Source organism: Saccopteryx leptura, chromosome 4, assembly GCF_036850995.1.
Source record: "Saccopteryx leptura isolate mSacLep1 chromosome 4, mSacLep1_pri_phased_curated, whole genome shotgun sequence".
Classification (NCBI taxonomy): Eukaryota; Metazoa; Chordata; class Mammalia; order Chiroptera; family Emballonuridae; genus Saccopteryx; species Saccopteryx leptura.
In genome coordinates, this window is record NC_089506.1 from 11,929,767 (window position 1) to 11,957,763 (window position 27,997).

At 48.5% G+C, this 27,997-nt stretch overlaps 1 protein-coding gene across 7 annotated transcripts in view; it reads right to left on the minus strand.

The window, feature by feature from the left end:
- DCTD (dCMP deaminase) overlaps positions 1-11,348 on the minus strand; it is a 28,686-nt gene extending 17,338 nt beyond the window's left edge. For 4 of the 7 annotated variants that reach the window (XM_066380130.1, XM_066380133.1, XM_066380134.1 and 1 more), the window contains exons 1-3: positions 10,924-11,052; positions 9,435-9,549; positions 8,386-8,521 (exon numbers count right to left, since the gene is read on the minus strand). In XM_066380130.1, coding sequence (XP_066236227.1) covers positions 8,386-8,521; positions 9,435-9,542 — 244 coding nt within the window. In that variant the 5' untranslated portion in view covers positions 9,543-9,549; positions 10,924-11,052. Of the gene's footprint in view, positions 1-8,385; positions 8,522-9,434; positions 9,550-10,701; positions 10,723-10,923; positions 11,053-11,118; positions 11,202-11,328 lie in introns of those variants that run through there. The other 3 variants (XM_066380128.1, XM_066380129.1, XM_066380127.1) reach the window with 3 other exon arrangements.
- Positions 11,349-27,997: the final 16,649 nt, after the last annotated feature.

A 27,997-nucleotide genomic window follows, 5' to 3' on the forward strand; every position in this document is an offset into this window, starting at 1 on the left:
GATGATTGATGCTTCTCATCTCTCTCCATTTCTGTCTGTCTGTCCCTATCTATCCCTCTCTGACTCTCTCTCTGTCTCTGTAAAAAATAAAATAAAATAAAGTAGGTTGAAGTGGCCCTGAAATTTTATTTAAGCAATAACTTTCTCAACAAACCTTTTCCTTTGAGAGGACAACGATGACTTCGGCCACTTGCGATCATCAACCTAGGAATCAGTAACCCTGAATGGTTTTTTAAGTCGTATTACTTCCACGAGGTAAACTGACTCCTTACAAGACAGAGACGAGCACGTGTCTTTCCGCGGGCAGGTGTGATCTGCTGAGCATCTCAGCTTCCCGGCATCTGCTCCGCAGAGCAGGCAGTTGTTACTGTACGCTCCTGGCAGGCGCCCAGAGGAAAACAGGAAGCCCCTTCTCTTTCCCAAATAATGAGCCCTGAGTCTCTAGATTAAACTACAGAGATAAAAATCAAATAAATTAACCAAATAAAAAACCATCTTTTCTGAAGACTGTCTATACATCATTAGACCTGAAAGGGACATACGCTCGTGTCAAACTGGCTCATGTTTTGGGGGGAAAGGGGAGCCTCACACATAAGCCACTGTGTTCCCCTGTTTATCTGCAACATTGTACGACACCAGAGTTTGCTTCTTGAGTCATAAAAATCATCTACTTTATTTACTTCCTGTAAACTTGCCGCAAGGTTTCCCATGGATTATACTGAACAGAGTTATTCTGTACAGAATCCCGTACGAGCCCCAGTGTCAGGCCAGGCCTGGCTGGCAAGGCAGCGGAGGGCCAGCGGGAAGCTCTAAGTGACACTGGAATTCTTCGGGAAAAGAAACAGCAAGTCATCAGATCCACGGATCTGCCTGACAAAACCGGAGGGCATTCAGGGCCAACCGGCTGAAGGAACAACTTTGATCTTAATTACTAAGAAGCTCTTAACAAGTTGTGAGGAAGTCACAGCTTAGGAAGGATCAGTCTCCTCACTTCTTGATAAATTAGTTTCTCAAGACTAACCTTTTGGATGCCAAGGAAATATATCACACGCATGGCAGTCAGGAAAATGTCAGTGTTCGAGGGGGTAAGGTACACAGCTAAGTAATCACTAAAGTGACATCTATGCATGCTTAACAATATGCTAAAACCTGAGAGATAAAGATGAAATTTAAGTATAAAATTTAAAGGCGCACTGCCACACACTGGCAGAACTGTTTAAAGGTGCCATGCCGAATTCTCGACTTAATTAATTCTAGCAATTTCCTTCCCAGCGTGATGGCCTTTAGAAAGCACCCCTGCAGAAATAGGAACTGACGCCTGCCAGAGCCCCAGGTCTCCACCTCTGCCCGAGGCCTCTGCAGTGTGGCTCCCGCCCACCCATGGGAGGTGAAGACCACGGTGCCTTCCACCAGGAAGCAGCGTGATGCCACAGGCACAGCAACCCTGGCTTGGCGGATGCTGGGTGAGGGGAAGGCCAGGCAGAGGCGTGTCCACCCACAGATCCCCCCACCCACCCATGGGCACACAGCGTGGCGTGAAAACGCACGTCCGCCTGCCAAGCGTGGCGAGCACCGTTGAAAACGTGAACGCTCGGAGGACCCGGGTTCGATTCCCGGCCAGGGCACACAGGAGAAGCGCCCATTTGCTTCTCCACCCCTCCGCCGCGCTTTCCTCTCTTCCCCTCCCGCAGCCGAGGCTCCATTGGAGCAGGGATGGCCCGGGCGCTGGGGATGGCTCTGTGGCCTCTGCCCCAGGCGCTAGAGTGGCTCTGGTCGCAATATGGCGATGCCCAGGATGGGCAGAGCATCGCCCCCTGGTGGGCAGAGCGTCGCCCCCTGGTGGGCGTGCCGGGTGGATCCCGGTCGGGCGCATGCGGGAGTCTGTCTGACTGTCTCTCCCTGTTTCCAGCTTCAGAAAAATGGAAAAAAAAAAAAAAAAAAAAAAAAGAAAACGTGAACGCTAATGCTACCCTGACTGCCCCCGTCTGAGAACGGTAGCATGAGGATTGGTCACGGAAGCCCAAGGGGAGCGTGGTGTCTGAATTACCCGCAGTCTTTCACCTCCCTTTTATAAAACCGGTATTTTGATTAAATGCGCTTCACACGAACGAATTTCACTGAGAGAAAGGAACTGGAAATGTCAGTTGAGTGCTTCATCCCGGGTTTAACAACTACCCCTCATAAAAATAAAAATCTTCCAAAGTTTTTCTCTTTTTTTAAGTCATAAATTAGATAAATCTGCTGCTTCCCGGTTTAACTGTCATTCGTGTGAAAAGGTATCACTGTGATAACGCTGACTTCTTCCTGCCATTTAACTGACATCACGTACTGTCTTTGGGATTTTCAGGAAAGGGATGGGATGAAAAGCAGTTTCTGTGGCAGGGGGAATTCTCATTATCTGTATTAAAGCTACATTATTATCAAATTGTTTCATGAAAAGTTTTGATCCTGCCGCGGGAAGAACAGAAACACCCTTTAAGAACGCCTCTCTGGAGACACAGCCAGGAGAAGCTCCCTCTCCTGTTATGTTACAAGTACAGTATCAGTCCCCCTCGTTTCCACAAAGTGTCAATCAAGACAAAGGACTTCCAGACGTACAGAATTAATAAAGAGAATTAGGTTGTGCACGCTATGGTAAACTCAAACTTACCATGTCTCATTTGGAGGCCCCTTTGGAGAAATGAGAAATGTCAAAGCCAGCTGTGCGCACACGGCTTTCTGCCCGATGCCAGGTGCGGGCCACCTCTGCCAGCACTTGGTGTCTGGAATCATGTCATCTAAGCCTCCATTGTCCCACATGCACAGCGAGAAGAGAAGCCGTGGTCCACCGTGCTAGGGTCTGGCGGCATTTTAGGAAAGTGCCCCCAGGAGAGACAGAGTGGGGCAGCAAGGAGCACTGAGCTCAGAATTAGGAGATGCCACCTGTGTGGCATTACAGAAGTGACTTTACATTTGGAGGGACAAGAAAGAAATGGGTAGATCTGGGCGGTGTAAGCCCAGAATCCCATGGTCCCGCTGAGGCTCCGCACGGGATCCAGGGCCCCTGGCTGGGTGAACATCAAGCCTGGCACAGAATACACTTTTCCCAAACTCGCCCAGCCTGATGCAGAGCCTCAGTGCTATCAAGCAGCCTTTTGTCCTCACAGTTTCCTACTCAAAAGATGCTAAGTTAAACTAGCCTTACTTAGGTAGGGGTCCCAGAGGGTTTTTGAGAGGGCCCCCGTATACTCAAAAGGATTAGGAGCCATTGGTCTAGAGCTCCGATCATCTCTAAAGCTGCCTTGCAGGGATTTATGCATCATCTATCCTCCTGGTAAAGCAACTCAGCCACCACTGTGTCAGCGGAGAGGGAAAGGGGTAAGCCTACCCAATCTCAGTACTAGTGAGGAGAGAAAGGGTTAAGCTACCCAATCTCAGTACTAGCGAGGAGAGAAAGGGTTAAGCTACCCAATCTCAGTTACTAGTGAGGAGAGAAAGGGTTAACCTACCCAATCTCAGTACTAGTGAGGAGAGAAAGGATTAAGCCTACCCAATCTCAGTACTAGCGAGGAGAGAAGGGGTTAAGCTACCCAATCTCAGTACTAGTGAGGAGAGAAGGGTTAAGCTACCCAATCTCAGTACTAGCGAGGAGAGAAGGGGTTAAGCTACCCAATCTCAGTACTAGTGAGGAGAGAAGGGGTTAAGCTACCCAATCTCAGTACTAGTGAGGAGAGAAGGGGTTAAGCTACCCAATCTCAGTACTAGCGAGGAGAGAAGGGGTTAAGCTACCCAATCTCAGTACTAGCGAGGAGAGAAGGGGTTAAGCTACCCAATCTCAGTACTAGCGAAGAGAGAAAGGGGTAAGCCTACCCAATCTCAGTACTAGTGAGGAGAGAAAGGGGTAAGTCTACCCAATCTCAGTACTAGCGAGGAGAGAAGGGGTTAAGCCTACCCAATCTCAGTACTAGTGAGGAGAGAAAGGGTTAAGCCTACCCAATCTCAGTACTAGTGAGGAGAGAAAGGGTTAAGCCTACCCAATCTCAGTACTAGTGAGGAGAGAAAGGGTTAAGCCTACCCAATCTCAGTACTAGTGAGGAGAGAAAGGGTTAAGCCTACCCAATCTCAGTACTAGTGAGGAGAGAAAGGGTTAAGCCTACCCAATCTCAGTACTAGTGAGGAGAGAAAGGATTAAGCCTACCCAATCTCAGTACTAGTGAGGAGAGAAAGGGTTAAGCCTACCCAATCTCAGTACTAGTGAGGAGAGAAAGGATTAAGCCTACCCAATCTCAGTACTAGTGAGGAGAGAAAGGGTTAAGCTACCCAATCTCAGTACTAGCGAGGAGAGAAGGGGTTAAGCCTACCCAATCTCAGTACTAGCGAGGAGAGAAAGGGTTAAGCTACCCAATCTCAGTACTAGCGAGGAGAGAAAGGGTTAAGCTACCCAATCTCAGTACTAGCGAGGAGAGAAAGGGTTAAGCTACCCAATCTCAGTACTAGCGAGGAGAGAAAGGGTTAAGCTACCCAATCTCAGTACTAGTGAGGAGAGAAGGGGTTAAGCTACCCAATCTCAGTACTAGCGAGGAGAGAAAGGGCTAAGCTACCCAATCTCAGTACTAGCGAGGAGAGAAGGGGTTAAGCTACCCAATCTCAGTTACTAGCAGGGAGAGAACGGGTTAAGCTACCCAATCTCAGTTACTAGCAGGGAGAGAAGGGGTTAAGCTACCCAATCTCAGTACTAGCGAGGAGAGAAAGGGTTAAGCTACCCAATCTCAGTACTAGCGAGGAGAGAAGGGGTTAAGCTACCCAATCTCAGTACTAGTGAGGAGAGAAGGGGTTAAGCTACCCAATCTCAGTACTAGCGAAGAGAGAAAGGGTTAAGCTACCCAATCTCAGTACTAGCGAAGAGAGAAAGGGTTAAGCTACCCAATCTCAGTACTAGCGAAGAGAGAAAGGGTTAAGCTACCCAATCTCAGTACTAGTGAGGAGAGAAGGGGTTAAGCTACCCAATCTCAGTACTAGCGAGGAGAGAAGGGGTTAAGCTACCCAATCTCAGTACTAGTGAGGAGAGAAGGGGTTAAGCCTACCCAATCTCAGTACTAGCGAGGAGAGAAAGGGTTAAGCTACCCAATCTCAGTACTAGCGAGGAGAGAAAGGGTTAAGCTACCCAATCTCAGTACTAGCGAGGAGAGAAGGGGTTAAGCCTACCCAATCTCAGTACTAGCGAGGAGAGAAAGGGTTAACCTACCCAATCTCAGTACTAGTGAGGAGAGAAAGGGTTAACCTACCCAATCTCAGTACTAGTGAGGAGAGAAAGGGTTAACCTACCCAATCTTAGTACTAGTGAGGAGAGAAGGGGTTAAGCTACCCAATCTCAGTACTAGTGAGGAGAGAAGGGGTTAAGCCTACCCAATCTCAGTACTAGCGAGGAGAGAAAGGGTTAAGCTACCCAATCTCAGTACTAGTGAGGAGAGAAGGGGTTAAGCTACCCAATCTCAGTACTAGTGAGGAGAGAAGGGGTTAAGCTACCCAATCTCAGTACTAGCGAGGAGAGAAGGGGTTAAGCCTATCCAATTTCAGACACTAGCACTTTTTTTCTTTAATTAATGTCTGAAGTCTTAAAACAGAAGTAAAAAGAATTTGTATTCCGGTCCATCATCACCAAACATTTCTCTTACATCTGAGGCTGCCTAAACATTGGGTACTCCACGAGCTGAAACCCCTCAGAAAGACGAGACAGTGCACAGCTCACAGCCCAGCACCATGATTCAGACGGAAGGCCCGCCCTCGTGCGTGTGATAATGGCAGTAACACTAAATGCCTCTTAAAAATACTGAAATACCTTCTATGACTTTTATGGTACATCAGATTACAAGCTGACTCTCATGAAAGAAAACTGTCCGCATTCTAACACAGCTACATGGAAAATGAATAATTGATAAGTGAGGGCAAAGAGCTTTGAAAACCGAGATATCATACGGATAGTAGGAAATAATGCAGACAGACAGCAAGTGTCCAGAAACTCAGTTACTATTCAATAAAAAACAATACATAAAGGTCCTGGCCGGTTAGCTCAGCAGTAGAGCGTCGGCCCAGCATGTGGAAGTCCCGGGTTTGATTCCCGGCCAGGGCACACAGGAGACGTACCCATCTGCTTCTCCACCTCTCCCCCTCTCCTTCCTCTGTGTCTCTCTCTTCCCCTCCCTCAGCCAAGGCTCCACTGGAGCAAAGTTGGCCTGGGCACTGAGGATGGCTCCATGGCCTCTGCCTCAGGCACTAGAATGTCTCCCATTGCAATGGAGCAAGGGCCCAGATGGGCAGAGCATCGCCCCCTAGTGGGCATGCTGATCCCAGTCGGATACCTGCAGGAGTCTGTCTGTCTTCAATTGTGCCCCCCCCCCCCACTTTTCACTTCCGGGCGGTGGGGGAGATGACAGTCAGTGAAGTTGGACCAATGCCTGTGTGGGTTTGTTGTTTTTTTAATTCCTTCTGAAATGGAGCACTGAAAGGTACTCTCTCCAACTTGGACAAAAGGCAGGGTGTCAGAACAAACAAAACCTGCTCCTTGAGAGGTTCCGGAACACTGGAAAGTCGGGGGGCTGCTGCATAGGGTGCTCCCAAGCCTCTGGCTTCTTGGTCACTGCCCCAACCTGCCCGGGGCTCACAGTGACTAAAGACCTCACAGGTCCCCTGGGTGAGCCGCTCAGTAACCAATGGGGACACCTCTATGCTGGTCCACCCACTGACGACTTTTGCAAACAGCCTCAGTGCCACAGACGGACACCCTGAGAAATTCCTCCTCGCGGGATTCCAGCACGAGGGCCGATGTGCCACTGCCTGCCTTCTGTGGAGTAACCACGGTGACCGTCACACATTGCAGGGTTGATCCTGAACGAACGTGTGGACCCTTTCACCTCTGAATTTTATATGGGACCCTGGACTGTCCTGCAAAAAATTACCTTTGCGCGTACCTACTAATAACTAACCGCTTCCCTTCTTTCTTACCAGCAACAGTTTACAACCGAATCAGGATGGACAGAAAGGGCCTCAAATACGTGAGCACCCTTTCCAGACCACGCGCTCCACTCAGCGGGAAAGCGGAAGCTGAGCAGCCGTCTCCATCCTCCCCACTGGGGTCCCCCTCTTCCTGCTCCTGCCAGGGGCTCATCTGACTAAGAACCCCCTCAGTCACTAAACTATGTTTTGTCCCCTGAAAACCCCAAATCCTTTGTCCTTCTCCCCACCCTCATTCCTCAATTCCTTCTCCACCTCTGGGCATCCTTTTTTTTTATTTTTCTGCCCAAAACAGTTTACAAAGAAATTCATGGGGTTTATTTAACATGATTTAGGTCCAAGAACATTAGTAAAACTATGTGTTAGGGAGGCTAAATACAGACTTGGCATTCTTCAGGAGAAAGCGCAGAGGAGAGCCCAGGAGGGAAGAGTCAACCCAGCGCAAGGTCGCCCATCGCGCCGGGAGCCCTGTTTCCTGAAGGCACACTCTTTCCCTTCCGATGGCCGGAATCTGACTGACTTCTGCCAGAGCCAGCCTGTTCGTTTCCAGACAGAAACACAGGTCCTAACACTATGAAAGATCACCAACCAGCACCTGCAGCCCGACTTGCCTCTTGTTTTTACTTACAAAATCTCCAGGGAATTAAAGGCACAGTGAACCTGCGGCTTGTCCCTCCCAGATACTCTCTGAAGTGATTCTCCATGGGGCTCAAAGAAGCAATACATTTTAAGAGACTCCCTTCCCTAATTTGAAGATGAAAAACAGACGGCCAGGCCAGAGGTGTCCAGTCACACCCATTGGGTTTACAGTCTGACCACGGGCCCACTCCGGGACTGCAGAGCCCAGGACAGAAGGAGGATACAGCATCATGCACCGCCCGAGGTCCAGCTCACCGCTGGGTTCCTGCTTCCCAGGGATGAGCTGCAGCCAGATCTCCTGGGTAGGGAGAGGGGCTGAACGAGCCTCGCTTCTCGTCAGAACTAAGCCTTGGCCAGTACTCAGTTAGCTGGCTCGGCTTCCCAGGAGCAAAGAAACAACCTGCAGAACCACCACGCAGGGTCCTCCGCCAGGGCCGGTGGCCCTCTGCACACATGCCCGCCATCAATGCCCTCGTGGTCTGCAGCCTGGCAGGTCACCAGTGAAGCGCACCAGGGCCACCACAGGCAACACCGCCCTGGACCTAAGGGTCAGGCTGGGTGACGGCCACCACGCTTCCATTCACTCGCTCTCTGTGGAACTTAAAGGGATGTGACAGGAAATTGCGGTAGTTCAATAGGATTTCTTCCCCAGCTGCTGATGACTGGAAAGAGGAGACACTTTCTAACCAACCATCATATTTAAGCACTGACCAGGGCTATGGCACGAAGCAGTATGGGGAACAGAGTACGCCCTACCGTAAGGGTATTTGGTGTCCAGCTTCCTCTCCGCTGTCCTCCTCCAAGGCAAGAGGTCATCGCTGCACCCGTTTGGCATTCCATTGTACCCGATCCCCACGATCTTGTTTTCTGCATTCACGATGCAGGCTCCAACCTGTCGGGAAACACGCCCAAAGGTGTGGTGACTTCTAGTGGCTGATCTGCCCCTGGAGAGGTGATAAGTGAACCCAGAGGCCTGAAGAGTTCCAAAAAAGGGAGGCAGGCCCCAGTTAGCTGGCTCAGTGGTAGAGTATCAGCCTGGTGTGTAGATGTTCTGGGTTCAATTCCCAGTCAGGGCACACAGGAGAAGCAACCATCTGCTTTTCCACCCTCCCCCTCCCGCTTCTCTCTTTCACTCTGTCTCTCTTCCTCTCTCTTGCTCTCCCGCAGCCATGGCTACACTGGTTCAAGTGCATTGGCCACTGGCACTGAGGATGGCTCCAGGGAGCCTCCACTTCAGGCACTAAAAAATAGGTCCACTGCAAGCACGGTCCCAGATGGGCAAAGGGGGTTGCCAGATGGATCCTGGTTGGGGTGCATGAGGGAGTCTGTCTATCTCCCCTCCTCTCACTTGGAAAAGAAGGGGATAAAAGGCCCACTGGAGATGCTAAGAGTTCCGTCTCCTTGTTTGTTTTCTGTGGCAGTGCCCACAAGCCAGAGTAAGAGCACAAAACAATTACAATGTCACAGGAAGCTGTAGTCAAGGGGGAATACGGCATCGGGACAGCAGCTTTACTCTGCCTTTGTTTTTTGCTTCAGATTTTATTTATTCATTTTAGAGAGGAGAGAGAGAGGAAAGAAAGAGAAGGGGGGGAGGAGCAGGAAACATCAACTCCCATATGTGCCTTGACCAGGCAAGCCTAGGGCTTCAAACCAATGACCTCAGCATTCCAGGTCCATGCTTTATCCACTGCGCCACCACAGGTCAGGATACTCTGCCTTTGTAAATTGCCTTTTGTATTTTAATTAGCCTACTTACGGGTATCTCTGCATCAGTGAAGGTCAGTTCTTCCATAAAACTCACTTACCTGGGAATTTGGATCTTTGCTTCTCTGTGCTGATAAGAAGGCCACTGCCATGAAATATTCGGGCCATTCCAAATAGTCCTCGCGTTTTTTGCAGGGAACCTCACTCATGCTGGGTCTAGAAGGAGAACGCGACAAAACATCAGTGGAGAAAAGCATTTGGGCAAATCTGCTTTCTGGTTCAATGCAGTCACGTTCAGACCCTGCATTGCCAAACTCCAGTCACATTTACCAATCAGATATCACAGAACCTGGACCCCAGGCAGTCTCTGGTCTTAAGAAAAAATTAAGAAATAAAGTTACTATTTTGGAAGCTTGAATATAGCACATAGAGCTTCACATTCGCAAAAGTTACATCTGTTTACTGCTTTGCTATAGAATTTGTTGCAGAAAGCTAATGCAAATGTCCACTGTCCAAATTGTTCTCATCCTTCACTATTCTCCTATAGAACAGAGCCGGTGGGGGGGGGGGGGGGGGGGAGAAGACAACATTTATTGATCATCTGATATATCCCATACAGTGTTAAAGGTTACACACATCACCTCACTCAAGCCTCCTTCCTAAGGTAGACAGTAACATCCCACCTTACAAACTAGGAGAATTTATGTAACTCGCCCTAAATCACACCAATTATCCACTCCAATTGGATCTCCTCTGGCACTGTCCCAACTCTGACCTTAACTAGCTCGTTTGTCTCTTCCCTTTCCTCTTTGGTACCCCAAATGAGACAGAGTTATCAGCTCTGAGTACTGAATCCAAATGAGGATGAAAAGGCTCAGGTGCTAATCACTAAGGCAAGGTTTTAGTAACGTGGGCTTTCCTCCAGGAAGGTACAAGCGTTTTCTACAACAGGGAGAACTTCAGAAGGGGACTGAAAACTTAAATAGTGTAGGGAAAGGGGCCCTTACAAGGACAAGGAAGGAAGTCAGCATAAGAACTGTTTAGGTGTCACTGAGAAGTCTGGAGAAAGCCTAAACATCCAGGCTAAAGTAAGGTGAGAATTTCCCTAGAGCCTAAGACATTAATTTAGTGAACAGGTCGGTCCAAGGAACCAGAATTATACAATGATTTAGTTGCCAAAGTTCTAAGAAGCTTGTAAACCCTCTTAACACGAAGCCACGCGGGATTGGACTGGTTTACTACATAGCTAAAGGGTTGGCACCATAATCTCTGCAGTGCCAGGGAAGTGCTTACAACCCCAACAAAGGAGGGAAGGGAGGGGACGACAGAGGAGGGGAGGGAAAAACAGGAAAAGAACTTATCCCGCACCAGGCGCTTTCCCCGGCTCCGGTTTAAGGCTCACGGTGCCCCACACCCAGCTGCACAAACAGAGGAGGGGGCCACTAGTCTGGGGAGATACACCTAGTTCCCTGCCGGGACGGAGCCCAAGCTCCTCCCACCCCTCCATTACGCTCCCGGGACGAAACCACCCGTTCCCACCGCAGCCGCGGGCGCAATAAGTCAAGGTCACTCTCAGAGGCCCGCATCTACCTTCTCTCGGCCCCCGGAGCGGGAAAGCCTCCCGGAGGCCACGCTGCCCGCCGCGGAGGTAGCCGTGAAGGCTTAACCCTTCCCGGGCAGCTTGCGGGCTCCCCACCCCAGCGCTCCCGGCGCCCCGCGCTCCGGCCTCCCCACGTGGCGCGTGGCCCGGCCGGCCCGGCCCACCCTCCGGCTCCGCTCGGCGACCTGCAAGCCCGCGGTCGTCCCCGCCGCGCCGGGGAAAGGAAGTCGCGCTGGGAGGCGGGGCCGCCGCGGGGCCGGAAGGTAGCAGCGGCCGGGGCGCCCGCGCGCTCCGGGGAGGAGCTGGGCCGGAGCGCAGCCGGCGGGGTCGCCCGCCCTTCCTGGTCCCTGTCGCGCAGTTAGCACGCTCGGCCCCCGGAGCCCTATAGGTTTTACCCTCGACTTCGCACTGGAGGCGGCAGGGCCTCTGGGCTGGGCCCCGTGGGGTCGCCCCGGCGCCTCGCCGCGTTCGTGGACCCCGGGGAGGTCCAGGGAGGGACTGCTCGCGGCCGCTCCAGGGACCTGACTTCATAACCGTTACATGTTTTTAGATCTCTAAATCAGCGTTAGATAGTTTCTGTTGTTGCTATCAGGTTTTCCCCGCCCCTCTACACACACACCTGAATCTACCGTCAACTACTTAAAGCTCCCGCTATAATTATATATATATAATACGCGACTAAAAGAAGACATGAAAGTGTCCAGTGCAATGAAACTGAAGGGGCGGGGAGAGAGGAGAGCTGGTTTAAGGCGCTGCAATGGGCCTGCTGTGTTGCTCTGTCCTCGTGGGCTGCACAGTTTTATTGGGGGGGAGGGGCTTGTTCTGGATGGGGGAGGTTCTGCCTCCAGGCACAAATCCCTCGAAATGACATTTGCATCTGTGCTTTGCCTGACCAGTTGACTGTTTCTGCTCAAACTGTGGAAGGGCCTGAGATGTGTGCTAAGCACAGCCCCGACCACTCCGCACACCGGACAGCACACACCCCTCCTGGTATTCCCCTGACAACGTTTGCCAGCCATACAATCCTGCTTATTTTGTTACAAAAGACCAGGAAAACGTGGCACAAGCAAAAAGAAAGAACTTCAGTTATATTTCTGAAGTCATATGCCCCAAGAAACAAAATCTGCTTTTCACGGACTTCGTTATTCCATTGAGCCATATAGCTCCCGAGTCCGGGGGAACAGGGGTTCCTGCACAGAGCCTGACAAAAGAGCAGCGTCTTGTTTTGCACACGGCGCTCAAGGAGCCCGCCAGCGCTCCATAAATAATAGCTACTGTAATAATCACGAGTTCTGATCCGCACATCCCAGATCTCAGCCACTAATCCAAACAAAAGCGTGTTAGCTATATTAATTTAGCCTAACAGAGGAAGAATGATGAGAATAAACAGTTGGTTGTAATTTCTCACTACAGCAGACATATCATTCTTCATCTCCATGGTCCAGCCTGTAGATTCAATAATTAAATTATGTACTGCATTTGGTGGATGCCAGGAAAGCAAAGGGGGAAATACTTCATCGTTAACTATAGGTTTCTTTTTCCTTGATAAGACTCAGGCTTGAAAGAGCTACATAGATTAAGATGATGATTTTTAATGTCAAGTTAACGTTATTTGGCTGTCTTGTTGCCACTGAAATTTATTCTTTGCTGAACTCCTGTTTCCCCTCCCCCTCCCAAATCCACTGCTTGGCCTTTGTCACAGTCATCATCTACAGTGTTTGAGTCTTCATAGATCCATTTCTCTTCTTACCAACCTCCAATCCATACATCACCAGTTGCTGCTGGTCCTTCAACCACAACATCATTAAGCTTTCTTCCTCCCTCAGCTCTGTAAGGACTGTCATACATAATTTAGTCACTTCTCATCAGTCTCCATTTTGGTCAACTCACACACTCCCATCTGCAATAAATTCAGGGTCCTGCTTGCTGCAAACACATTACCCTGAATATTCCTGCATTTCACTGAAAGTCTCCCGTCTTATAAGATGATATCATTCGTAGCACAGGAAACCCTCCTGATTCATAGTCCCACAACTTCAAGTTCCAATTCTTTTACACCAAAAGCAAAGCCAGGCAGCCAAGGAGGGGGGAAAATGCATTTCTTGGTTTATCTTGCTGGTTAACACCTTGTAACTCTGAGTGTGACTGTAGGTGTTAAATCTCTTCTGTTAATACCTTGTATTTTGGTTTATAATTGAGGATCTTTCTCCCCCAACCACAGACACAGGGAGGCTCAGTTCGGTGCCTTTGCAGCCAGATCAAGAGCAAGGAGGAGGCTTCACTTAGCGGTGAATACAGTCAGACGCTTGTAAGGACTGTTGTCTCAGGCATTGGTGTGGCTCCCCTTTTTACAGGCTAGCAGGTAATCCACCTGAGACCCATGGTATAACCTGGAATAGACCTCAGTACCTTGAAATTGGGGATGCAGGCCCTGGCCGATTGGCTTAGCAGTAGAGCGTTGGCCTGGTGTGTGGAAGTCCTGGGTTCGATTCCCGGCCAGGGCACACAGGAGAAGCACCCATCTGCTTCTCCACCCTTCCCCCTCTCCTTCCTCTCTATCTCTCTCTTCCCCTCCTGCAGCCAAGGCTCCATTGGAGCAGTTAGCCTGGGCACTGAGGATGGCTCCACAACCTCCACCTCAGGTGCTAGAATGGTTCCTGCCGCAACAGAGCAACACCCCAGATGGGCAGAGCATCAGCCCCTGGTGGGCATGCCAGGTGGATCCCGGTCGGGCGCATGCAAGAGTCTGTCTGACTGCCTCCCTGCTTCTTACTTCAGAAAAATACACACACACAAAAAAATTGGGGGATACAGAATACAAAGACAGAAGTCCAGGTAAGAGTCCTCTGTGGCTTCCTCAGATGTGACTTTGATGGCATTCAGGGACACTCGCTCTACTAAGATACCACTATGCTTCTCCCACCACCTCTGCTCGCCCGCGAGAGGCTGGGACTTGCAACCAGGAACAGAGGCAGGGAGTTGCCTATCTATCAAGTTTATCATGAGAGGAAGGGCACAGGCCTGGGAGTCTAACCAGACTTGGAGCTCTAATTCCACTTCTTACAACCCGAGTGACCTTCAGAAGTTACTGACATTGTTGAAGTCTTTGTTTCCTCATCTGTAAATTAGCAACATTCATTCATTCAATCATTTTTTATTAATTTGTGTACTAGGTCCTGTGAATACCAACAAGAAACAAAATAAACCAGTTCTTGCCCCCTCAGAGCTTGCGTGCCAACCCCTCACCTCACATAAATGCTGAATAAATGAACCTCATTGCTGGCTCAGTTACACAGTAAGTGTTATTATAAGATAAATCTCCTCTTGGTATCAGCTTTGTCCTTAGCCTAGTGGTTGTCCGGACTGAAGTCTTCTTTTATTAGCCCGACCACTGCACTTAGAGCAGGGGTCTCAAACTCAACTCAGCATGTGGGCTGCAGAGCAAGATCACAGCCGTTCGGCGGGCCACACTAGGTCTACAAAAGGCAACTATTACGCAACACTTTTCTCACTGCAGTTGAAAACAAAAAAAAATCAGTACAAGCACAATCGTACATGCAGTTTACTCAGTGTCACAAAACGACCAGAAACTGTAGTTCGCATCACAACTGCTGTTAACTAAGCTAATATCTAGCTAGGATGCTAGAGAAATGAAAAATACAAGTAGGCCCCTAGGCTTACTTAATTTTATCCAAAATATTTTGAACTTCGTGGATTAGTCTGCGGGCCGCACAAAATTGTTCGGCGGGCCGCGAGTTTGAGACCCCTGCCTTAGAGGCACAGTACCGCTCTAAACCGCTTTTCAGAGGAATAACTGTTCATGTTGCCATGCAGTGTAAATAGTTGAAATAATTTTCCATTTCAACTAAACAGAACTGTTTAATTGTAAGTAAAGGAATAACTGGGAGATCTGCTAAACCAGAAAAGAAGTCAATGAAAATTCTAAGAAAAAAAATAAGTCTATGGTCCTGTCAATACATTTTTATATCTGTGTTAGGGCATGAGGACCAGTTGTTTTTGTTGAATGAAAGACATACTACAAATTGATATGACAAAACATTCCTATGAAAAAAATTCAAGATTCCTAAATAAAATTTGTGTTAGGAGTCAAGGGCCCCAATGAGCTTTATTATTACACATATTAAAAATTATAATGAAGAGCAATGAGGAAATGTTAACTGGGCATAGGCATAAAGCTGGGTGCTTTGCTCTTATTTATCTATAAATACTTGTGCCTGACCTGTGGTGGCGCAGTGGATAAAGCATTGACCTACAAACGCTGAGGTCGCCGATTGGAAACCCCAGGCTTGCCTGATCAGGACACATGTGGGAGTTGATGCTTCCTGCTCCTCCCCACCTTCTCTCTCTCTCTCTCTCTCTCTCTCTCTCTCTCTCAAATGAATTTTTAAAATCTTTTAAAAATAAATGAATACTTGTTAACTAAATAAAGGAATTACTAGACAATAATTGCTTTATGCCAGGTCTCTATCCATACCCTGTAATTATACCTCTCTATCTGCTTCCTTTTTCTCTTTGCGTTTAATGTAACTGGAAAGGCATTTAATAGGTGAGACATTGCGGGTTGGTGGGTCAGGAACCAAGAACAAGCAGAAGTGGTTCTCGAGACGTGCGGTACCTTGGCTTTAGGATCTCAGGCTTGGCCTGAAAAGAAGCATCGCTGGTACCGGAACGGAAGGCACTGGGGAGGCCTTGTGCCGTTCCGTGCTGTGCGGGTTCTCCCCACCACTTGCTTTCTCTCTGTAACAGTGATTTTCCACTGGTGTGCCGCAAGGGTTTCTAAAACCTGCAATACCTGGCTATTTTAGTCAGGCCCCTGACCGCTCTTCCCTTCGATTGTCAACTAAAAAAAAAATGACAACAGCCAACAGAATTAACAGCCATCTGGCGTGAATAAATCAAAGTTATACCTATTTTTATTGTCAGATTGGCAAAAATATATATTTTCTAGTGTGCCGCTGCAGTTTAGTAGTTAGTTTCTATGAGCCGCGAGGTGAAAAGGGTTGACAATTCCTGCTCTACAAAAATCTGAACTCGTAGCCTCTTTCATACATAACTCGTTGAGGTTGATGGAAATTACATGTCTTATCACTCCTTTAAAGAAAAAAACACATATAAAATGTAAATTAAAAAAAAAAAATGGGCAATTTTCTTGTACCACTTTATATTTCTGTGTAAGTTACCAAGTGCCAATCATCCCTACTCTTTAAAATTTAAATTTGTCGAGCAGCAGGTAAGCGTTCAGTGTTGCACAAGAGAAGATAATGCCTCGCGTGGAACCGTGACTTACTCTGCTCTGCAAAAGTGCCTCCCGAAAGCATTTATCAGATTGCTGGTTTTACAGAAATAGTAACAATCTCATTAAATTATCCCTTCTACTCTGGGGTCACCATGGGATTCCCTGAAAGGTAATCAACAAGGTGTTATGGTTCCGGCTATAGAATTCTTTACTGACATCAAAGTCCCCGCTTGTTTTGTAGTGTGTATTTTAACAGATGTAACAAGGCCAGTGTCCAAGAATCGCCGTAATGAAAGCCCGTGTTAAATTGGACTTAGAAGTTAACGGCTATCATACCTGATTGACATGTCCTGCCTTCCATCTGCTAACCGAGAGCTCACTGGTGGGCGAACTTCTTAAACGAGAAAGCAAGAATGGAGCTAACATTTCAGGACTGCAGCTCACTCTGTGTTTGTACACTGAGGGTAGCATCTGCGGTCCTGCCCTGACAACAACGATCAGTGCCACGAGGTGAAAAGTCGTCTTCTACAGACACAGAGTGAGGAAGGATGTCTAGCCCAGTTGAATAACTGTTGACACGGTTCAGAGTAAGAAATTCTAAGCTTTGTCTGACCAGGCGCTTATACAGTGCATAGAGCGTCAGCCTGGGATGCTGAGGACCCAGGTTGAAACCCTGAGGTCGCCAGCTTGAGTGTGGTCTCATCCGGCTTGAGTGCAGGGTTGCCTGCTTGAGCCCGGGCTCACCAGCTTGAGCATGGGGCTGTGAGCTTGAGCATGGGATCATAGACATGACCCCATGGTCACTGGCTTGAGCCCAAAGGTCACTGGCTTGAAGCACAAGGTTGCTGGCTTGAGCCCAGGGCCGCTGGCTTGAGCAAGAGGTTACTCGCTCTACTATAGCCCCCTGGTCAAGGTACATAAGAGAAAGCAATCAATGAACAACTAAGGTGCCACAAGTATGAATTGATGCTTCTCATCTCTCTCCTTTCCTGTCTGTCTGTCTCTCTCTCACTGAAAGAAGGAAAGGAAGGGAAGGGAAGGGAAGGGAAGGGAAGGGAAGGGAAGGGAAGGGAAGGGGAGGGGAGGGGAGGGGAGGGAAGGGAAGGGAAGGGAAGGGAAGGGAAGGGAAGGGAAGGGAAGGGAAGGGAAGGGAAGGGAAGGGAAGGGAAGGGAAGGGAAGGGAAAGAAAAAAGAAATTCTAAGCTTTAACGCAGGAGGTGATGGAGAACAACGTGGCGGTAACAACGTCAGGGTCATCCAACCATCTCATTTTGACCAGCCTGTCTGCGGGTTTGATAGACCACCCAGAGATGATGAAATGGGGAGCACTGTCAGCCACGAAGCATCCTGAAATACTCTGAGAGTAATGCCATCTCCAGACGAGCCTGGATTGAGTTAAATATCAACCAAAGGAACCGGAACGACACTCGTGAAATCATCCTTATGAGAACGGGAGAGATTTAATAGTTTGGTGGTTACAATAACCACTATCCTGCAAGAAAAATCAATATCTGCCCAGTGTTAGAATCACACCAAGGGCTCCCAGAGCTGAGCCATTTCACTGAAGAATGAACCTGGACTCATTAGAGTAGAAAGTCAGGATGTGGTAGGAGGTCAAGCCCAAATTCAGCCTGGGCGTTTTTGTCTGGAAACACGAGAAGAGTTTCTTCTTTCAGGATGCGAGTAGTTTTTAAAAGCAAAGAATTTACAGAGCTGGAGGTGACCTTAGCAATCGCTGAGTACAGCCCTTTTCTTTGACAGATGAGAAACCAGCGGCCTGGAATGATCACTCAGCTTGCTCCCGTCCACACGGCGGACCTGGTGAGGTTTCCTCTACACCGCACCGCTCGTCCCCGGTCTTCGTGTCTGTGAGTCAAACGACAGCTGTCTATGGAAAGCCTCCGGAAGTACGCGACTAAAGCCTTCAGGGAGCCTAAGGAAAGCCCAACCAGCTTTCTCTGATTATTTGCCAAAGAGAAGTTAAAACCATACAACCGGTTAACCACTCAGTGGTTAAGTAGCAATGCAAGACAACAGTGAAAGAGCTGTCCCAAAGTGGGACATGATTTGTGGTATCTTCTATATAAAAAGAAAAAATCCCTTTCTACCCCTTCCCCCAGGAAGTAGTTTATGGACACAGAGGTAAACCGACCCCTTCATTATTATTTTATCTATTATTACATTATCTAGTGCACCATTCTGTTTGTAACCTTCTTTTTTGTTTTGCAAGATGTACCAGATGCAAAAAGTAAAAGCCTGCACGGACATACAGAATCATCGGCATCTCAGCCCTGATTACAAGGAGCTACCCAGGCCCGCGTTGTGCACAAGCTAGGGAGAAGATCGCATCTCAGGAAATCTCTTGTCTTGAGCGCTGTGCTTCAGGCCACACATGGAAACGTGAGTGCCACCTCCCTGCATTCACTAACAATCAAATGACAGGGTGTCCCTCACGTAACCATCACCTCTGAGAAGCATGCGGTTTCCGGCAGATAACCACCTAAACGTACACACCAGGTGTATCTTTCTGCCTTGTACTATTTAACTCAGCCCTTGTTGAAATCCCAGGGATAACATGACCGTGTTGATAGAGTTCCGATATCTTTACACCCACACAGAAAGCATCCCTGGAAATAAACAAGGGCGCGCCGGGAGTACCCCTCCAGGATAGGACGGGAGAGGACAGCGTCTGAGTCTGGCGAGGAGACCGATAGCGAGACACGGAGCTTGGCTGCCGGAAAGCGACAGTATCTCCACAGTAACGCCTATTCCTCCGTGTAAACGCCTTATCTCCGTCTCCCACGCCTTCGTGTTTTCATATTCATGAGTCCCTGAGACACCCGGAGGAGTTGGTTTCCTGAAAGTCTTTGTTAATAGCCTATTCATTGCCGTGCTATTCTGGTGTCACATCACAAATGCTGTGTGTTGGCAAAAGGTGAGATAGGGAGTTTACATTTGAGAGGGTCATTTCGTTAAGAAGCAATCTGTTTGCCGCCTGCCGTCTGCCACTGTTCTAACCGGAGTCCGCCACCAGCCAGGCACTTGGCGGGGAGAAAAGGACTTCGTCATTTGATACAAATGGTGGCGAATTCTTTCAGCGATTTCAGTGGCACATTAAGCAGGTTATTATTAGACCAGGCATGACATTTCTCATGCAGAAATATTGTTTACTTGAAAGTCAAGCGTCGTTCAAAAGAGGGAGAAATTATTTAGGCTTTCTTATAACCTCAAAGACACCCCCCCTGCAAACCAGCCTGACAAATGCCTCCCTCAGCGTAGGAATCAGGGCCATGACGGATGGCTTTGATTTCTCTCTGATGCAAAAATCCATACCAGCGGGGAAGGGCTCGGGGCTCGAGAAATGCTCAGAAAAGTGGTCAACAGATTCGTCTTCTCTATCCACAGCCAGACCCCAGCCTCGGCGGGCCAAGGCCCAGCTGAATGTCCGAGTTATCCGCTCCCAAGGCCCGCCTCTAAAGGGTGCACCCCCACCCCCCCCACCCCCACCCCCCGTTACAGCTTCATGCTGCACACACCCGCACGGCAGCAGTAAGCGAGATGCTTGAAGAGTTTTTCAGCGCACAGGCTTTTAGAGGTAAGCTTTTGGCTCAGCAGAAGCTAAACATTTTTAAGAGCACAGTAAGAAATGGGCTAGAAAACATCAAAACTTGATAGCTTTTTAGAAAACTGGATGGTCTTGCTGGCGCAGTTCCCTGTGATACGGCTCGGTTGTCACAACAATGGAAAGCGTAGCCGCGTGCAAACTGCGGATGAAACATCAGCAGTCGCAGCCCAGGGTCCTTTAAACGCATTTAAGAACTGTTCTTTTTGAACTGGGCCTCTTAGCCTCAGAAAACCTCTTCAAGCTTTTAAATAGGGCTTTTGGATGAACTGCAGAGCGAGAACCTGAAATTATCTCGCGCGCTGGAATCAATATCAAGCAATGTTTTCTCCCGGAGAGAAATTGAATCTGACAGAAGAGAGAAGGGGCAATGAGGGAGCTGGGACCCGGCTCCACCGCCTGCCTTTAGAAGCACACTGTAAAAGCAGTCCAAATTAGGTGATGTCGCCAGAGGCAGAGAACCAGAGTGACAGAATAAAATGTTCTCTGGGCTTCAGAATACTTCATTATCACTACCACAGGTCACTAAGCTTCACCAAGCGCATCCATCAGCCCTGATGGCCACTTGTAAGCCGCCGCCGGTAGCTAGAAGGCGCAGCAGCGACTGAGCCGCAGCCCCTGCGTCACGGGAGACCGGGGTTCGAACGGAGGCCCGGGCCCCACGCCGAGGTTCGTTAGTCTCCAAGTGCTCTCTAGCGGCCGGACCAACGGACACGTCTCCGGTGCGCGGTGGCGGGCACTGCGGGCCGGGCTCGGAGCTGGGGGAGGGGGGTCCTGGCAAGGCAACATCGGGGACGTTGCCATTGCGCTCGCCACCTCTTGGGTCTGGGGCAGGATTTTAGGAGTGAATATGCCTTTCCAGCCATTGCGTTCTACCCATAAAGCACTCAGGAACGATCGCACTCAACTGTGTAATTCTGTACTGTGTGTTATCCGATGGGGAAGCGTTTGGGTTTAAATGAATCCTCTGGCACCTCCAGGAGGTTTATTAGTGGAAGGCATTTCTAAGTCAGAGACAGAGTACAGTCGCTTGTTCATCTCTCTGGCTATGTCAATGCAACCACCTTGGAAGCAAAAGCCACTGCTTACAGGAGTGGGACAAGGCTGAGAGAGGCGCTGCGCGTTGGAAAGCACCAGGCACCAGGTCTGCTAACTGAACACTCACAGAATAGCCAGCTGCAGGCCTGACGTGGGTCACCGGTTATATATACAAACACAATGCGTTGTCCACAGTCCGCAGACCAGGGGGAGGAAAACCTGCCTTGAGTTGTGACAATAGAAGAAATAAGAGAAAAGAATGAAAAGAAGAAATCTGGAACAATTGAGACCTGAGTAAAAAGGGAGAAAAAGGAAAAACTCACAGATAAAAATCATAGACCAGAGAGGCCGACAAAACAGGCTTTCACAGTCAATGCTGCCACAAGGGCCCTGAACCTCTCAGAGGGCTCCGTGGAGAGGATGCGGCAGCCCCAGCAGGGGGCCGAGGACTCGACCCGGACCCCACAGGCTCCGTCCTGAGCACTGACCCTCAGAGGGCTCCATGGAGAGGATGCGGCAGCCCCAGCAGGGACCGAGGACCCGGCCTGGACCCCACAGGCTCCGTCCTGAGCACTGACTCTCAGAGGGCTCCGTGGAGAGGATGCGGCAGCCCCAGCAGGGGGCCTGGACCCCACAGGCTCCGTCCTGAGCACTGACCCTCAGAGGGCTCCGCGTGGAGAGGATGCGGCAGCCCCAGCAGGGGGCTGAGGACCCGGCCCGGACCCCACAGGCTCCGTCCTGAGCACTGAACCCTCAGAGGGCTCCGTGGAGAGGATGCGGCAGCCCCAGCAGGGGGCCGAGGACTCGACCCGGACCCCACAGGCTCCGTCCTGAGCACTGACCCTCAGAGGGCTCCGTGGAGAGGATGCGGCAGCCCCAGCAGGGACCGAGGACCCCACAGGCTCCGTCCTGAGCACTGACCCTCAGAGGGCTCCGTGGAGAGGATACGGCAGCCCCAGCAGGGGCTGAGGACTCGGCCCGGACCCCACAGGCTCCGTCCTGAGCACTGAAACTCCGTGGAGAAGGTGCGGCCGCCCCAGCAGGGGGTGAGGATTCGGCCTGGACCCCACAGGCTCCGTTCTGAGCACTGGAACTCCGTGGAGAGGATGCGGCCGCCCCAGCAGGGGGCCGAGGACTCGGCCCGGACCCCACAGGCTCCGTCCTGAGCACTGACCCTCAGAGGGCTCCGTGGAGAGGATGCGGCAGCCCCAGCAGGGACCGAGGACCCGGCCTGGACCCCACAGGCTTCGTCCTGAGCACTGGAACTCCGTGGAGAAGATGCGGCCGCCCAGCAGGGGGCCGAGGACTCGGCCCGGACCCCACAGGCTCCGTCCTGAGCACTGAAACTCCGTGGAGAAGGTGCGGCCGCCCCAGCAGGGGGTGAGGATTCGGCCTGGACCCCACAGGCTCCGTTCTGAGCACTGGAACTCCGTGGAGAGGATGCGGCCGCCCCAGCAGGGGGCCGAGGACTCGGCCCGGACCCCACAGGCTCCGTCCTGAGCACTGACCCTCAGAGGGTTCCATGGGGAAGATGCGGCAGCCCCAGCAGGGGGCCGAGGACTCGCTGGGACCCCACAGGCTCCGTCCTGAGCACTGGACCTCTGTGGAGAGGATGCGGCAGCCCAGCAGGGGGGTGAGGACTCGGCCCGGACCCCACAGGCTCCGTCCTGTGGCCGACAGCTGCTCTTCTAAGAGTCATGCTCTTTTCTTAGCGGTTTCTCCTGCCATCTGGAAACATGCCCGTATTTCAGTTCATGTAATTGGGCTCAATTTAGCTATTGTAGGGTCACTTTGCAATCTGTCACAACGAATGATGTTTTTACTACTCTAGACTAGACTGTGAAACCGTGGAGTCCGGCCCGACTCCTGGCCTCAGGTGGACGCAGCCTTTACCATGAGGCACAAATGCTTCCCATCGGTGTTTCCACCGGAAGACCCATCACAGGAGGGCAGAGGGAGGAGCAGAATCCGCTCCCAACCGTCCGCGGGCAGGCAGCAATTTTTAAGTATCTCTGTTGTGTTGCTTTTGGCCAGGCTGCTACCTTCCACTATGTTATATACTTCTAGTTCTATGGTTTTAATGCTGTAAAAGTTGGAATAATATTACTTTTAGTGTGGGACAGGGTTCTGCTAATATAACCAAAGTTAATTGCTTCATGCACAGAGAAGGTGAAGCAAACAGATCTCATACGGCTTCAAAATAATTTGAATTACATCTTTTAAATTCAGGCCTATGTTATCAACTGAGATAATCACTTAGGAATCTACCAGGAACCTGACTAGGCGGTGGTGCAGTGGATAGAGTATAGGACTGGGATGCGGAGGACCCAGGTTCGAAACCCCGAGGTCGCCAGCTTGAGCGTGGGCTCATCTGGTTTGAGCAAGGCTCACCAGCTTAAGCCCAAGGTCACTGGCTTGAGCAAAGGGGTCACTCACTCTACTATAGACCCCAGTCAAGGCACATATGGGAAAGCAATGAACAACTAAAGTGCCGCAACAAATGATGCTTCTCATCTCTCTCCCTTCCTGTCTTTCTGTCCCTGTCTGTCTCTCTCTCTGACTCTGTCTCTGTCACACACACACACATAAAAGAATCTACCAGGACTTTTCTCTGACAATAACATATATTGTATTAAATTCGTTAGTACTTAAGTCATTAAATAGAAGATTATATCTGGGAAAAAAGTTTAGAGATAGCATGAAAACCAGTATGACATAAGCCAGATCATAGTTTTAGAATCAAGGCTTGAAGCCAAAGAGAATGTTAATAGATGTGTGTACTTTTATTCATTATAAATTGACAGCCATTGGCATAACCATTAGGCTCACCAAAACATCTTATTTCCAGAAGAGAGTAAGCATTCTAGGTGTGATCTAAAAATAATAAGATTGATTGTTGTGGAGTCTGTGTCACTACATTATAATAAAATGACATGTCCTCTCGAAGTGGTTGGCCTTATTATTTTGTTCAACAGTCTTATTTAAAAAAAAAAAAGGAAACAACATATTAGTTGTTACTACACAAGTTTTATTTTACTTAAGACTTCCAGAATCTTTACTTTTTTTTTTTTTTTTTGTACTTTTTCTGAAGCTGGAAACAGGGAGAGACAGTCAGACAGACTCCCGCATGCGCCCGACCAGGATCCACCCAGCACACCCACCAGGGGTGACGCTCTGCCCACCAGGGGGCGATGCTCTGCCCCCTCCGGGGCGTCTCTCTGCCACGAGCAGAGCCACTCTAGCTCCTGGGGCAGAGGCCAAGGAGCCATCCCCAGCGCCCGGGCCATCTTTGCTCCAATGGAGCCTTGGCTGCGGGAGGGGAAGAGAGAGACAGAGAGGAAGGAGGGGGGGGGTGGAGAAGCAAATGGGCGCTTCTCCTATGTGCCCTGGCCAGGAATCGAACCCGGGTCCCCCGCACGCCAGGCCGACGCTCTACCGCTGAGCCAACAGGCCAGGGCCAAAAACTTCCAGAATCTTGAATCCAGTATTTTGCCAGTTGGTCAACCAGAGCTCTCCCTCTTCTGGTAAGCACTGCACTTTCAGTTAACCTCACTTTCTAAAAATTATAAAACCAGAAATGCAATTGGCATACATGGGAAATAAATGGAATGTTTGAAAACACCATCAGTATCATCATCATCACTAAGATTTACTGAGCATTTCACATGTATTATATCAATTAATTATCAAAACTCAGGAGAAATACAAATATACCCATTTCACAGATAAGAAAGTTGAAATTATAGATATGAAGTATCTCACCCAGAGTCACACAGATAGTAAATGGTGAAGACACAAGTCAAGTACCTTGACTCAGGAGCATTCCACTGTGCTATGCTGCCCTGGTTTCTACATTATGTTGTCATCAAAAAGGGATGGACATAGAGCACATAAATATAATGGGAGACTTTATAACCAGAAAGAATCCTGTAATTGAAAGATATTTATTAGTATGTACAAAAAAGTCTCATTATAACTTAAAGAAAAGGAACAATTTCCTAGAGTACTTAACTGTGTGCCAGCCATGAGGAAACAATCACACTGTTATGGGTTCAATTGTGTCTTCCCCCCAAATTCATATATTAAAGGCTTAACCCACAGTACCTCAGAATGTAACCTTATTTGATAACAAGGTCTGTGCAGATGTAATTAGTTAAGATGAAGTCATACTGGAGTAGAATAAACCCTAAATCCAATGAAGGGCGTTCTTAGAAGAATACAAGGGGTGATGGCCACGGAAAGACAAAGGCACAGATTGGAACGATGCTGCCACAAACCAAGGAGTGCCAGAGGCACCGCAGCTGGAAGAGGTGAGAACATGTTCTCCCCAACAGCCTTCGGAGAGAGTGTGATGCTGCCAACTACTTGGTTTTAGATTTCTAGCCTCCAGAACTGTAGCTCAACAAATTTCTGTGGTTTTAAGCCCCACCCCCACCCCCATTCATGGTACTTTGCCACAGCAGCCTTAAGAAACTGATTACACAAATCCCAACTGTGGGATATTCTACAACTAGGCTAATTCTTTAAAACATCAGCATCATGAACAACAGCACCAGAAACGGGGGGGGGGGGGAGTTATTCCAGATAGGAGACTAGAGAGACATAATAACTAACTGCAATGTGTGACTCTTGATTCGCTTCTAGATATTAAAGGGACAATCGGAGAAATTTGAATAAGGATAGATAATATTATTATACCAGCGTTAAGCTTCTCGAGTCTGTGAATGCTGCTATGGTTACATAGATTTTCACATTCTTAGGAGTACAGAGTGTTTAAGAGTGATGTGTCATGATGTCTATGACTTATTTTCAAATGCTTCAAAGAAAACGGTACATACACACATGTACCCACATACAGATTGATCAAGCAAATGTGGTCAAAAGTTACCACCTGGTCATCTAGATGAAAGGTGTATGTATCACACTTTCAACTTTTCTGTAGTTTTTAAGTTCCCCAAAATAATGAGCTAGAGGAACCCTTACATTTCTTGTGGTTGGTGGTTTATGGCTACTAGCTCTTTTCCACAGACCTGAAGCCTACATTTCTAATAAATTAACTAGTCTTGAACAGACTGGTTGACTTGTTCAATCCGCATCTCGTTTAAGCAGGTGGAATACATCCCCTTTGAGAATGCAGAAGGAAGCAGACCAGTCACCTACAATTTAGATATTTTGGGGAAGCGTGCACCAATTACTGCTCATATATTCCATCCCACCTCTCAGCAACCTGGACTCCAGATGTGTCATTGGCAGACTCCCACAAAACCAACACACACGCATACACACACACATGCACACGCATGTGGACACCACTGCTAACAAGGATTTTTTGCGCTTCAACTAACTTGTCATCTAGCCCTGAGAAACCAGGATCTCAGAATTAGATTCAACATTCTTCTTGAGGCTATTATAAAATGCTGTGACCTTAACTCAGGAAATAAACCCTTTCAAATGTATTTTTTTTATTCAATTATTTAGGTTCAACGTTTATGTGACAGCATTGAGAACTCTGAATACGTTTCCATCCTATTCAAAGTATTTCTGTGCTCTGGACACCTCAGGGTAATTTCTGACATTATGAGAAATATAAAAATCTGAATGGCTGAACTTGTGAGTACAAAGTAGTTACATTATGGCATTATAAAGCATCTCTCAGAAGGATCCATTCAGTCATATATTAGAGTTCATTTCGATAACATAAACTTTTATCTTTACACTAGGGAACCTCAGGAATACTTCCTTTATGTGGTTCCAAGCTTTGCTTCGAGTTCAGTAGAAAAGAATGCCTCTGGCACTACCATAAAAATACAAGGGGAAGCTGTCATCTGATACAGCCATAATTGTTAGCTGTAATATCCCTAAAATATAACTGTGTGTGCTTTAATTTATTTAAACTTATATATTTTTTATATCTAGTAGCTAATACAATTAGAATATAAATGGAAATTTCAACTGGTCAAAAAAATGACCATGAAGGTAAGTGAGGTACAGCTGTCTTCAGTCTTCCCAGTCATTGTGATTATTGCTCCTCTTGAGAGCTCCTCCTCCCCTGGCCTCCATGAGACAGGGATATGCATTCTCTTGTTTCCTTCTGACCTCTCTGTCTACACGAGTTCACTCTCCTTTGATGGTGCCTCTTCCTCCAGGCACTGCTGAAATATTACCTCTCCCTGGAGACTTTACCTGGCTCTCTTCTCACGTACACACTTTTTCTGGGGCTCCCACTTATGGCTTACCTACCACTGGTGACTTCCACATGCCTTCTTTGAGCCAAGACTTTCTAGATCTTCACAATGTATAATAGCATGTATCTTCCTGCTGCACATCTCTACTTCTGTGACCTGTGGCACCCCAAACACTAATGTCCGAAACCCACATCGCCTTTCCCGCGTCCCTCAGATGTGTCCCCCTTCCGCGTCCCCTTCCTCGGCAGTTGTATCCTTCTCCCAACGTGAACTGGTGAGGTTGTCTAGACTTTTCTCTCTTCTTTGCTCCAAACCTAATTGTCCAATATATCCCATTGAAGCTGTGTAGCCTAAATGTCTTTTATTTTTTTGATGTATTCTTCATTATAGTCAGCATTACAATGTTATATTAGTTGCAGATGTATAACATGGTGATGCTACATTAAATACCTTTTAAATCTTTCCCCTATTCTCCGTCTTCACTTTCAATGACTTGATGATGCAATATTTCTGTAATATTGTTTTTTATAGAGACTATTGGTGAATCTACTCCTTATATTATTGTCAGAAGGATTTTTTAACATACAAATAATGTCATGCCCCTTCACTGCTCAGTACCCTTTAATACCTCCCCTTTATCTCGGGAAAGGTCCAAACTTCTTTTTTTTTTTTTTTTTTTAATAAATTTTTATTAATGGTAATGGGATGACATTAATAAATCAGGGTACATATATTCAAAGAAAACATGTCTAGGTTACCTTGTCATTAAATTATGTTGCATACCCCTCGCCCAAAGTCAGATTGTCCTTCACCACCCTCTATCTAGTTCTCTGTGCCCCTCCCCCTCCCCCTAACTCTCCCCCTGTCCTCCCTCCCCCCACCCCTGGTAACCACCACACACTTGTCCATGTCTCTTAGTCTCATTTTTATGTTCCACCAATGTATGGAATCATGTAGTTCTT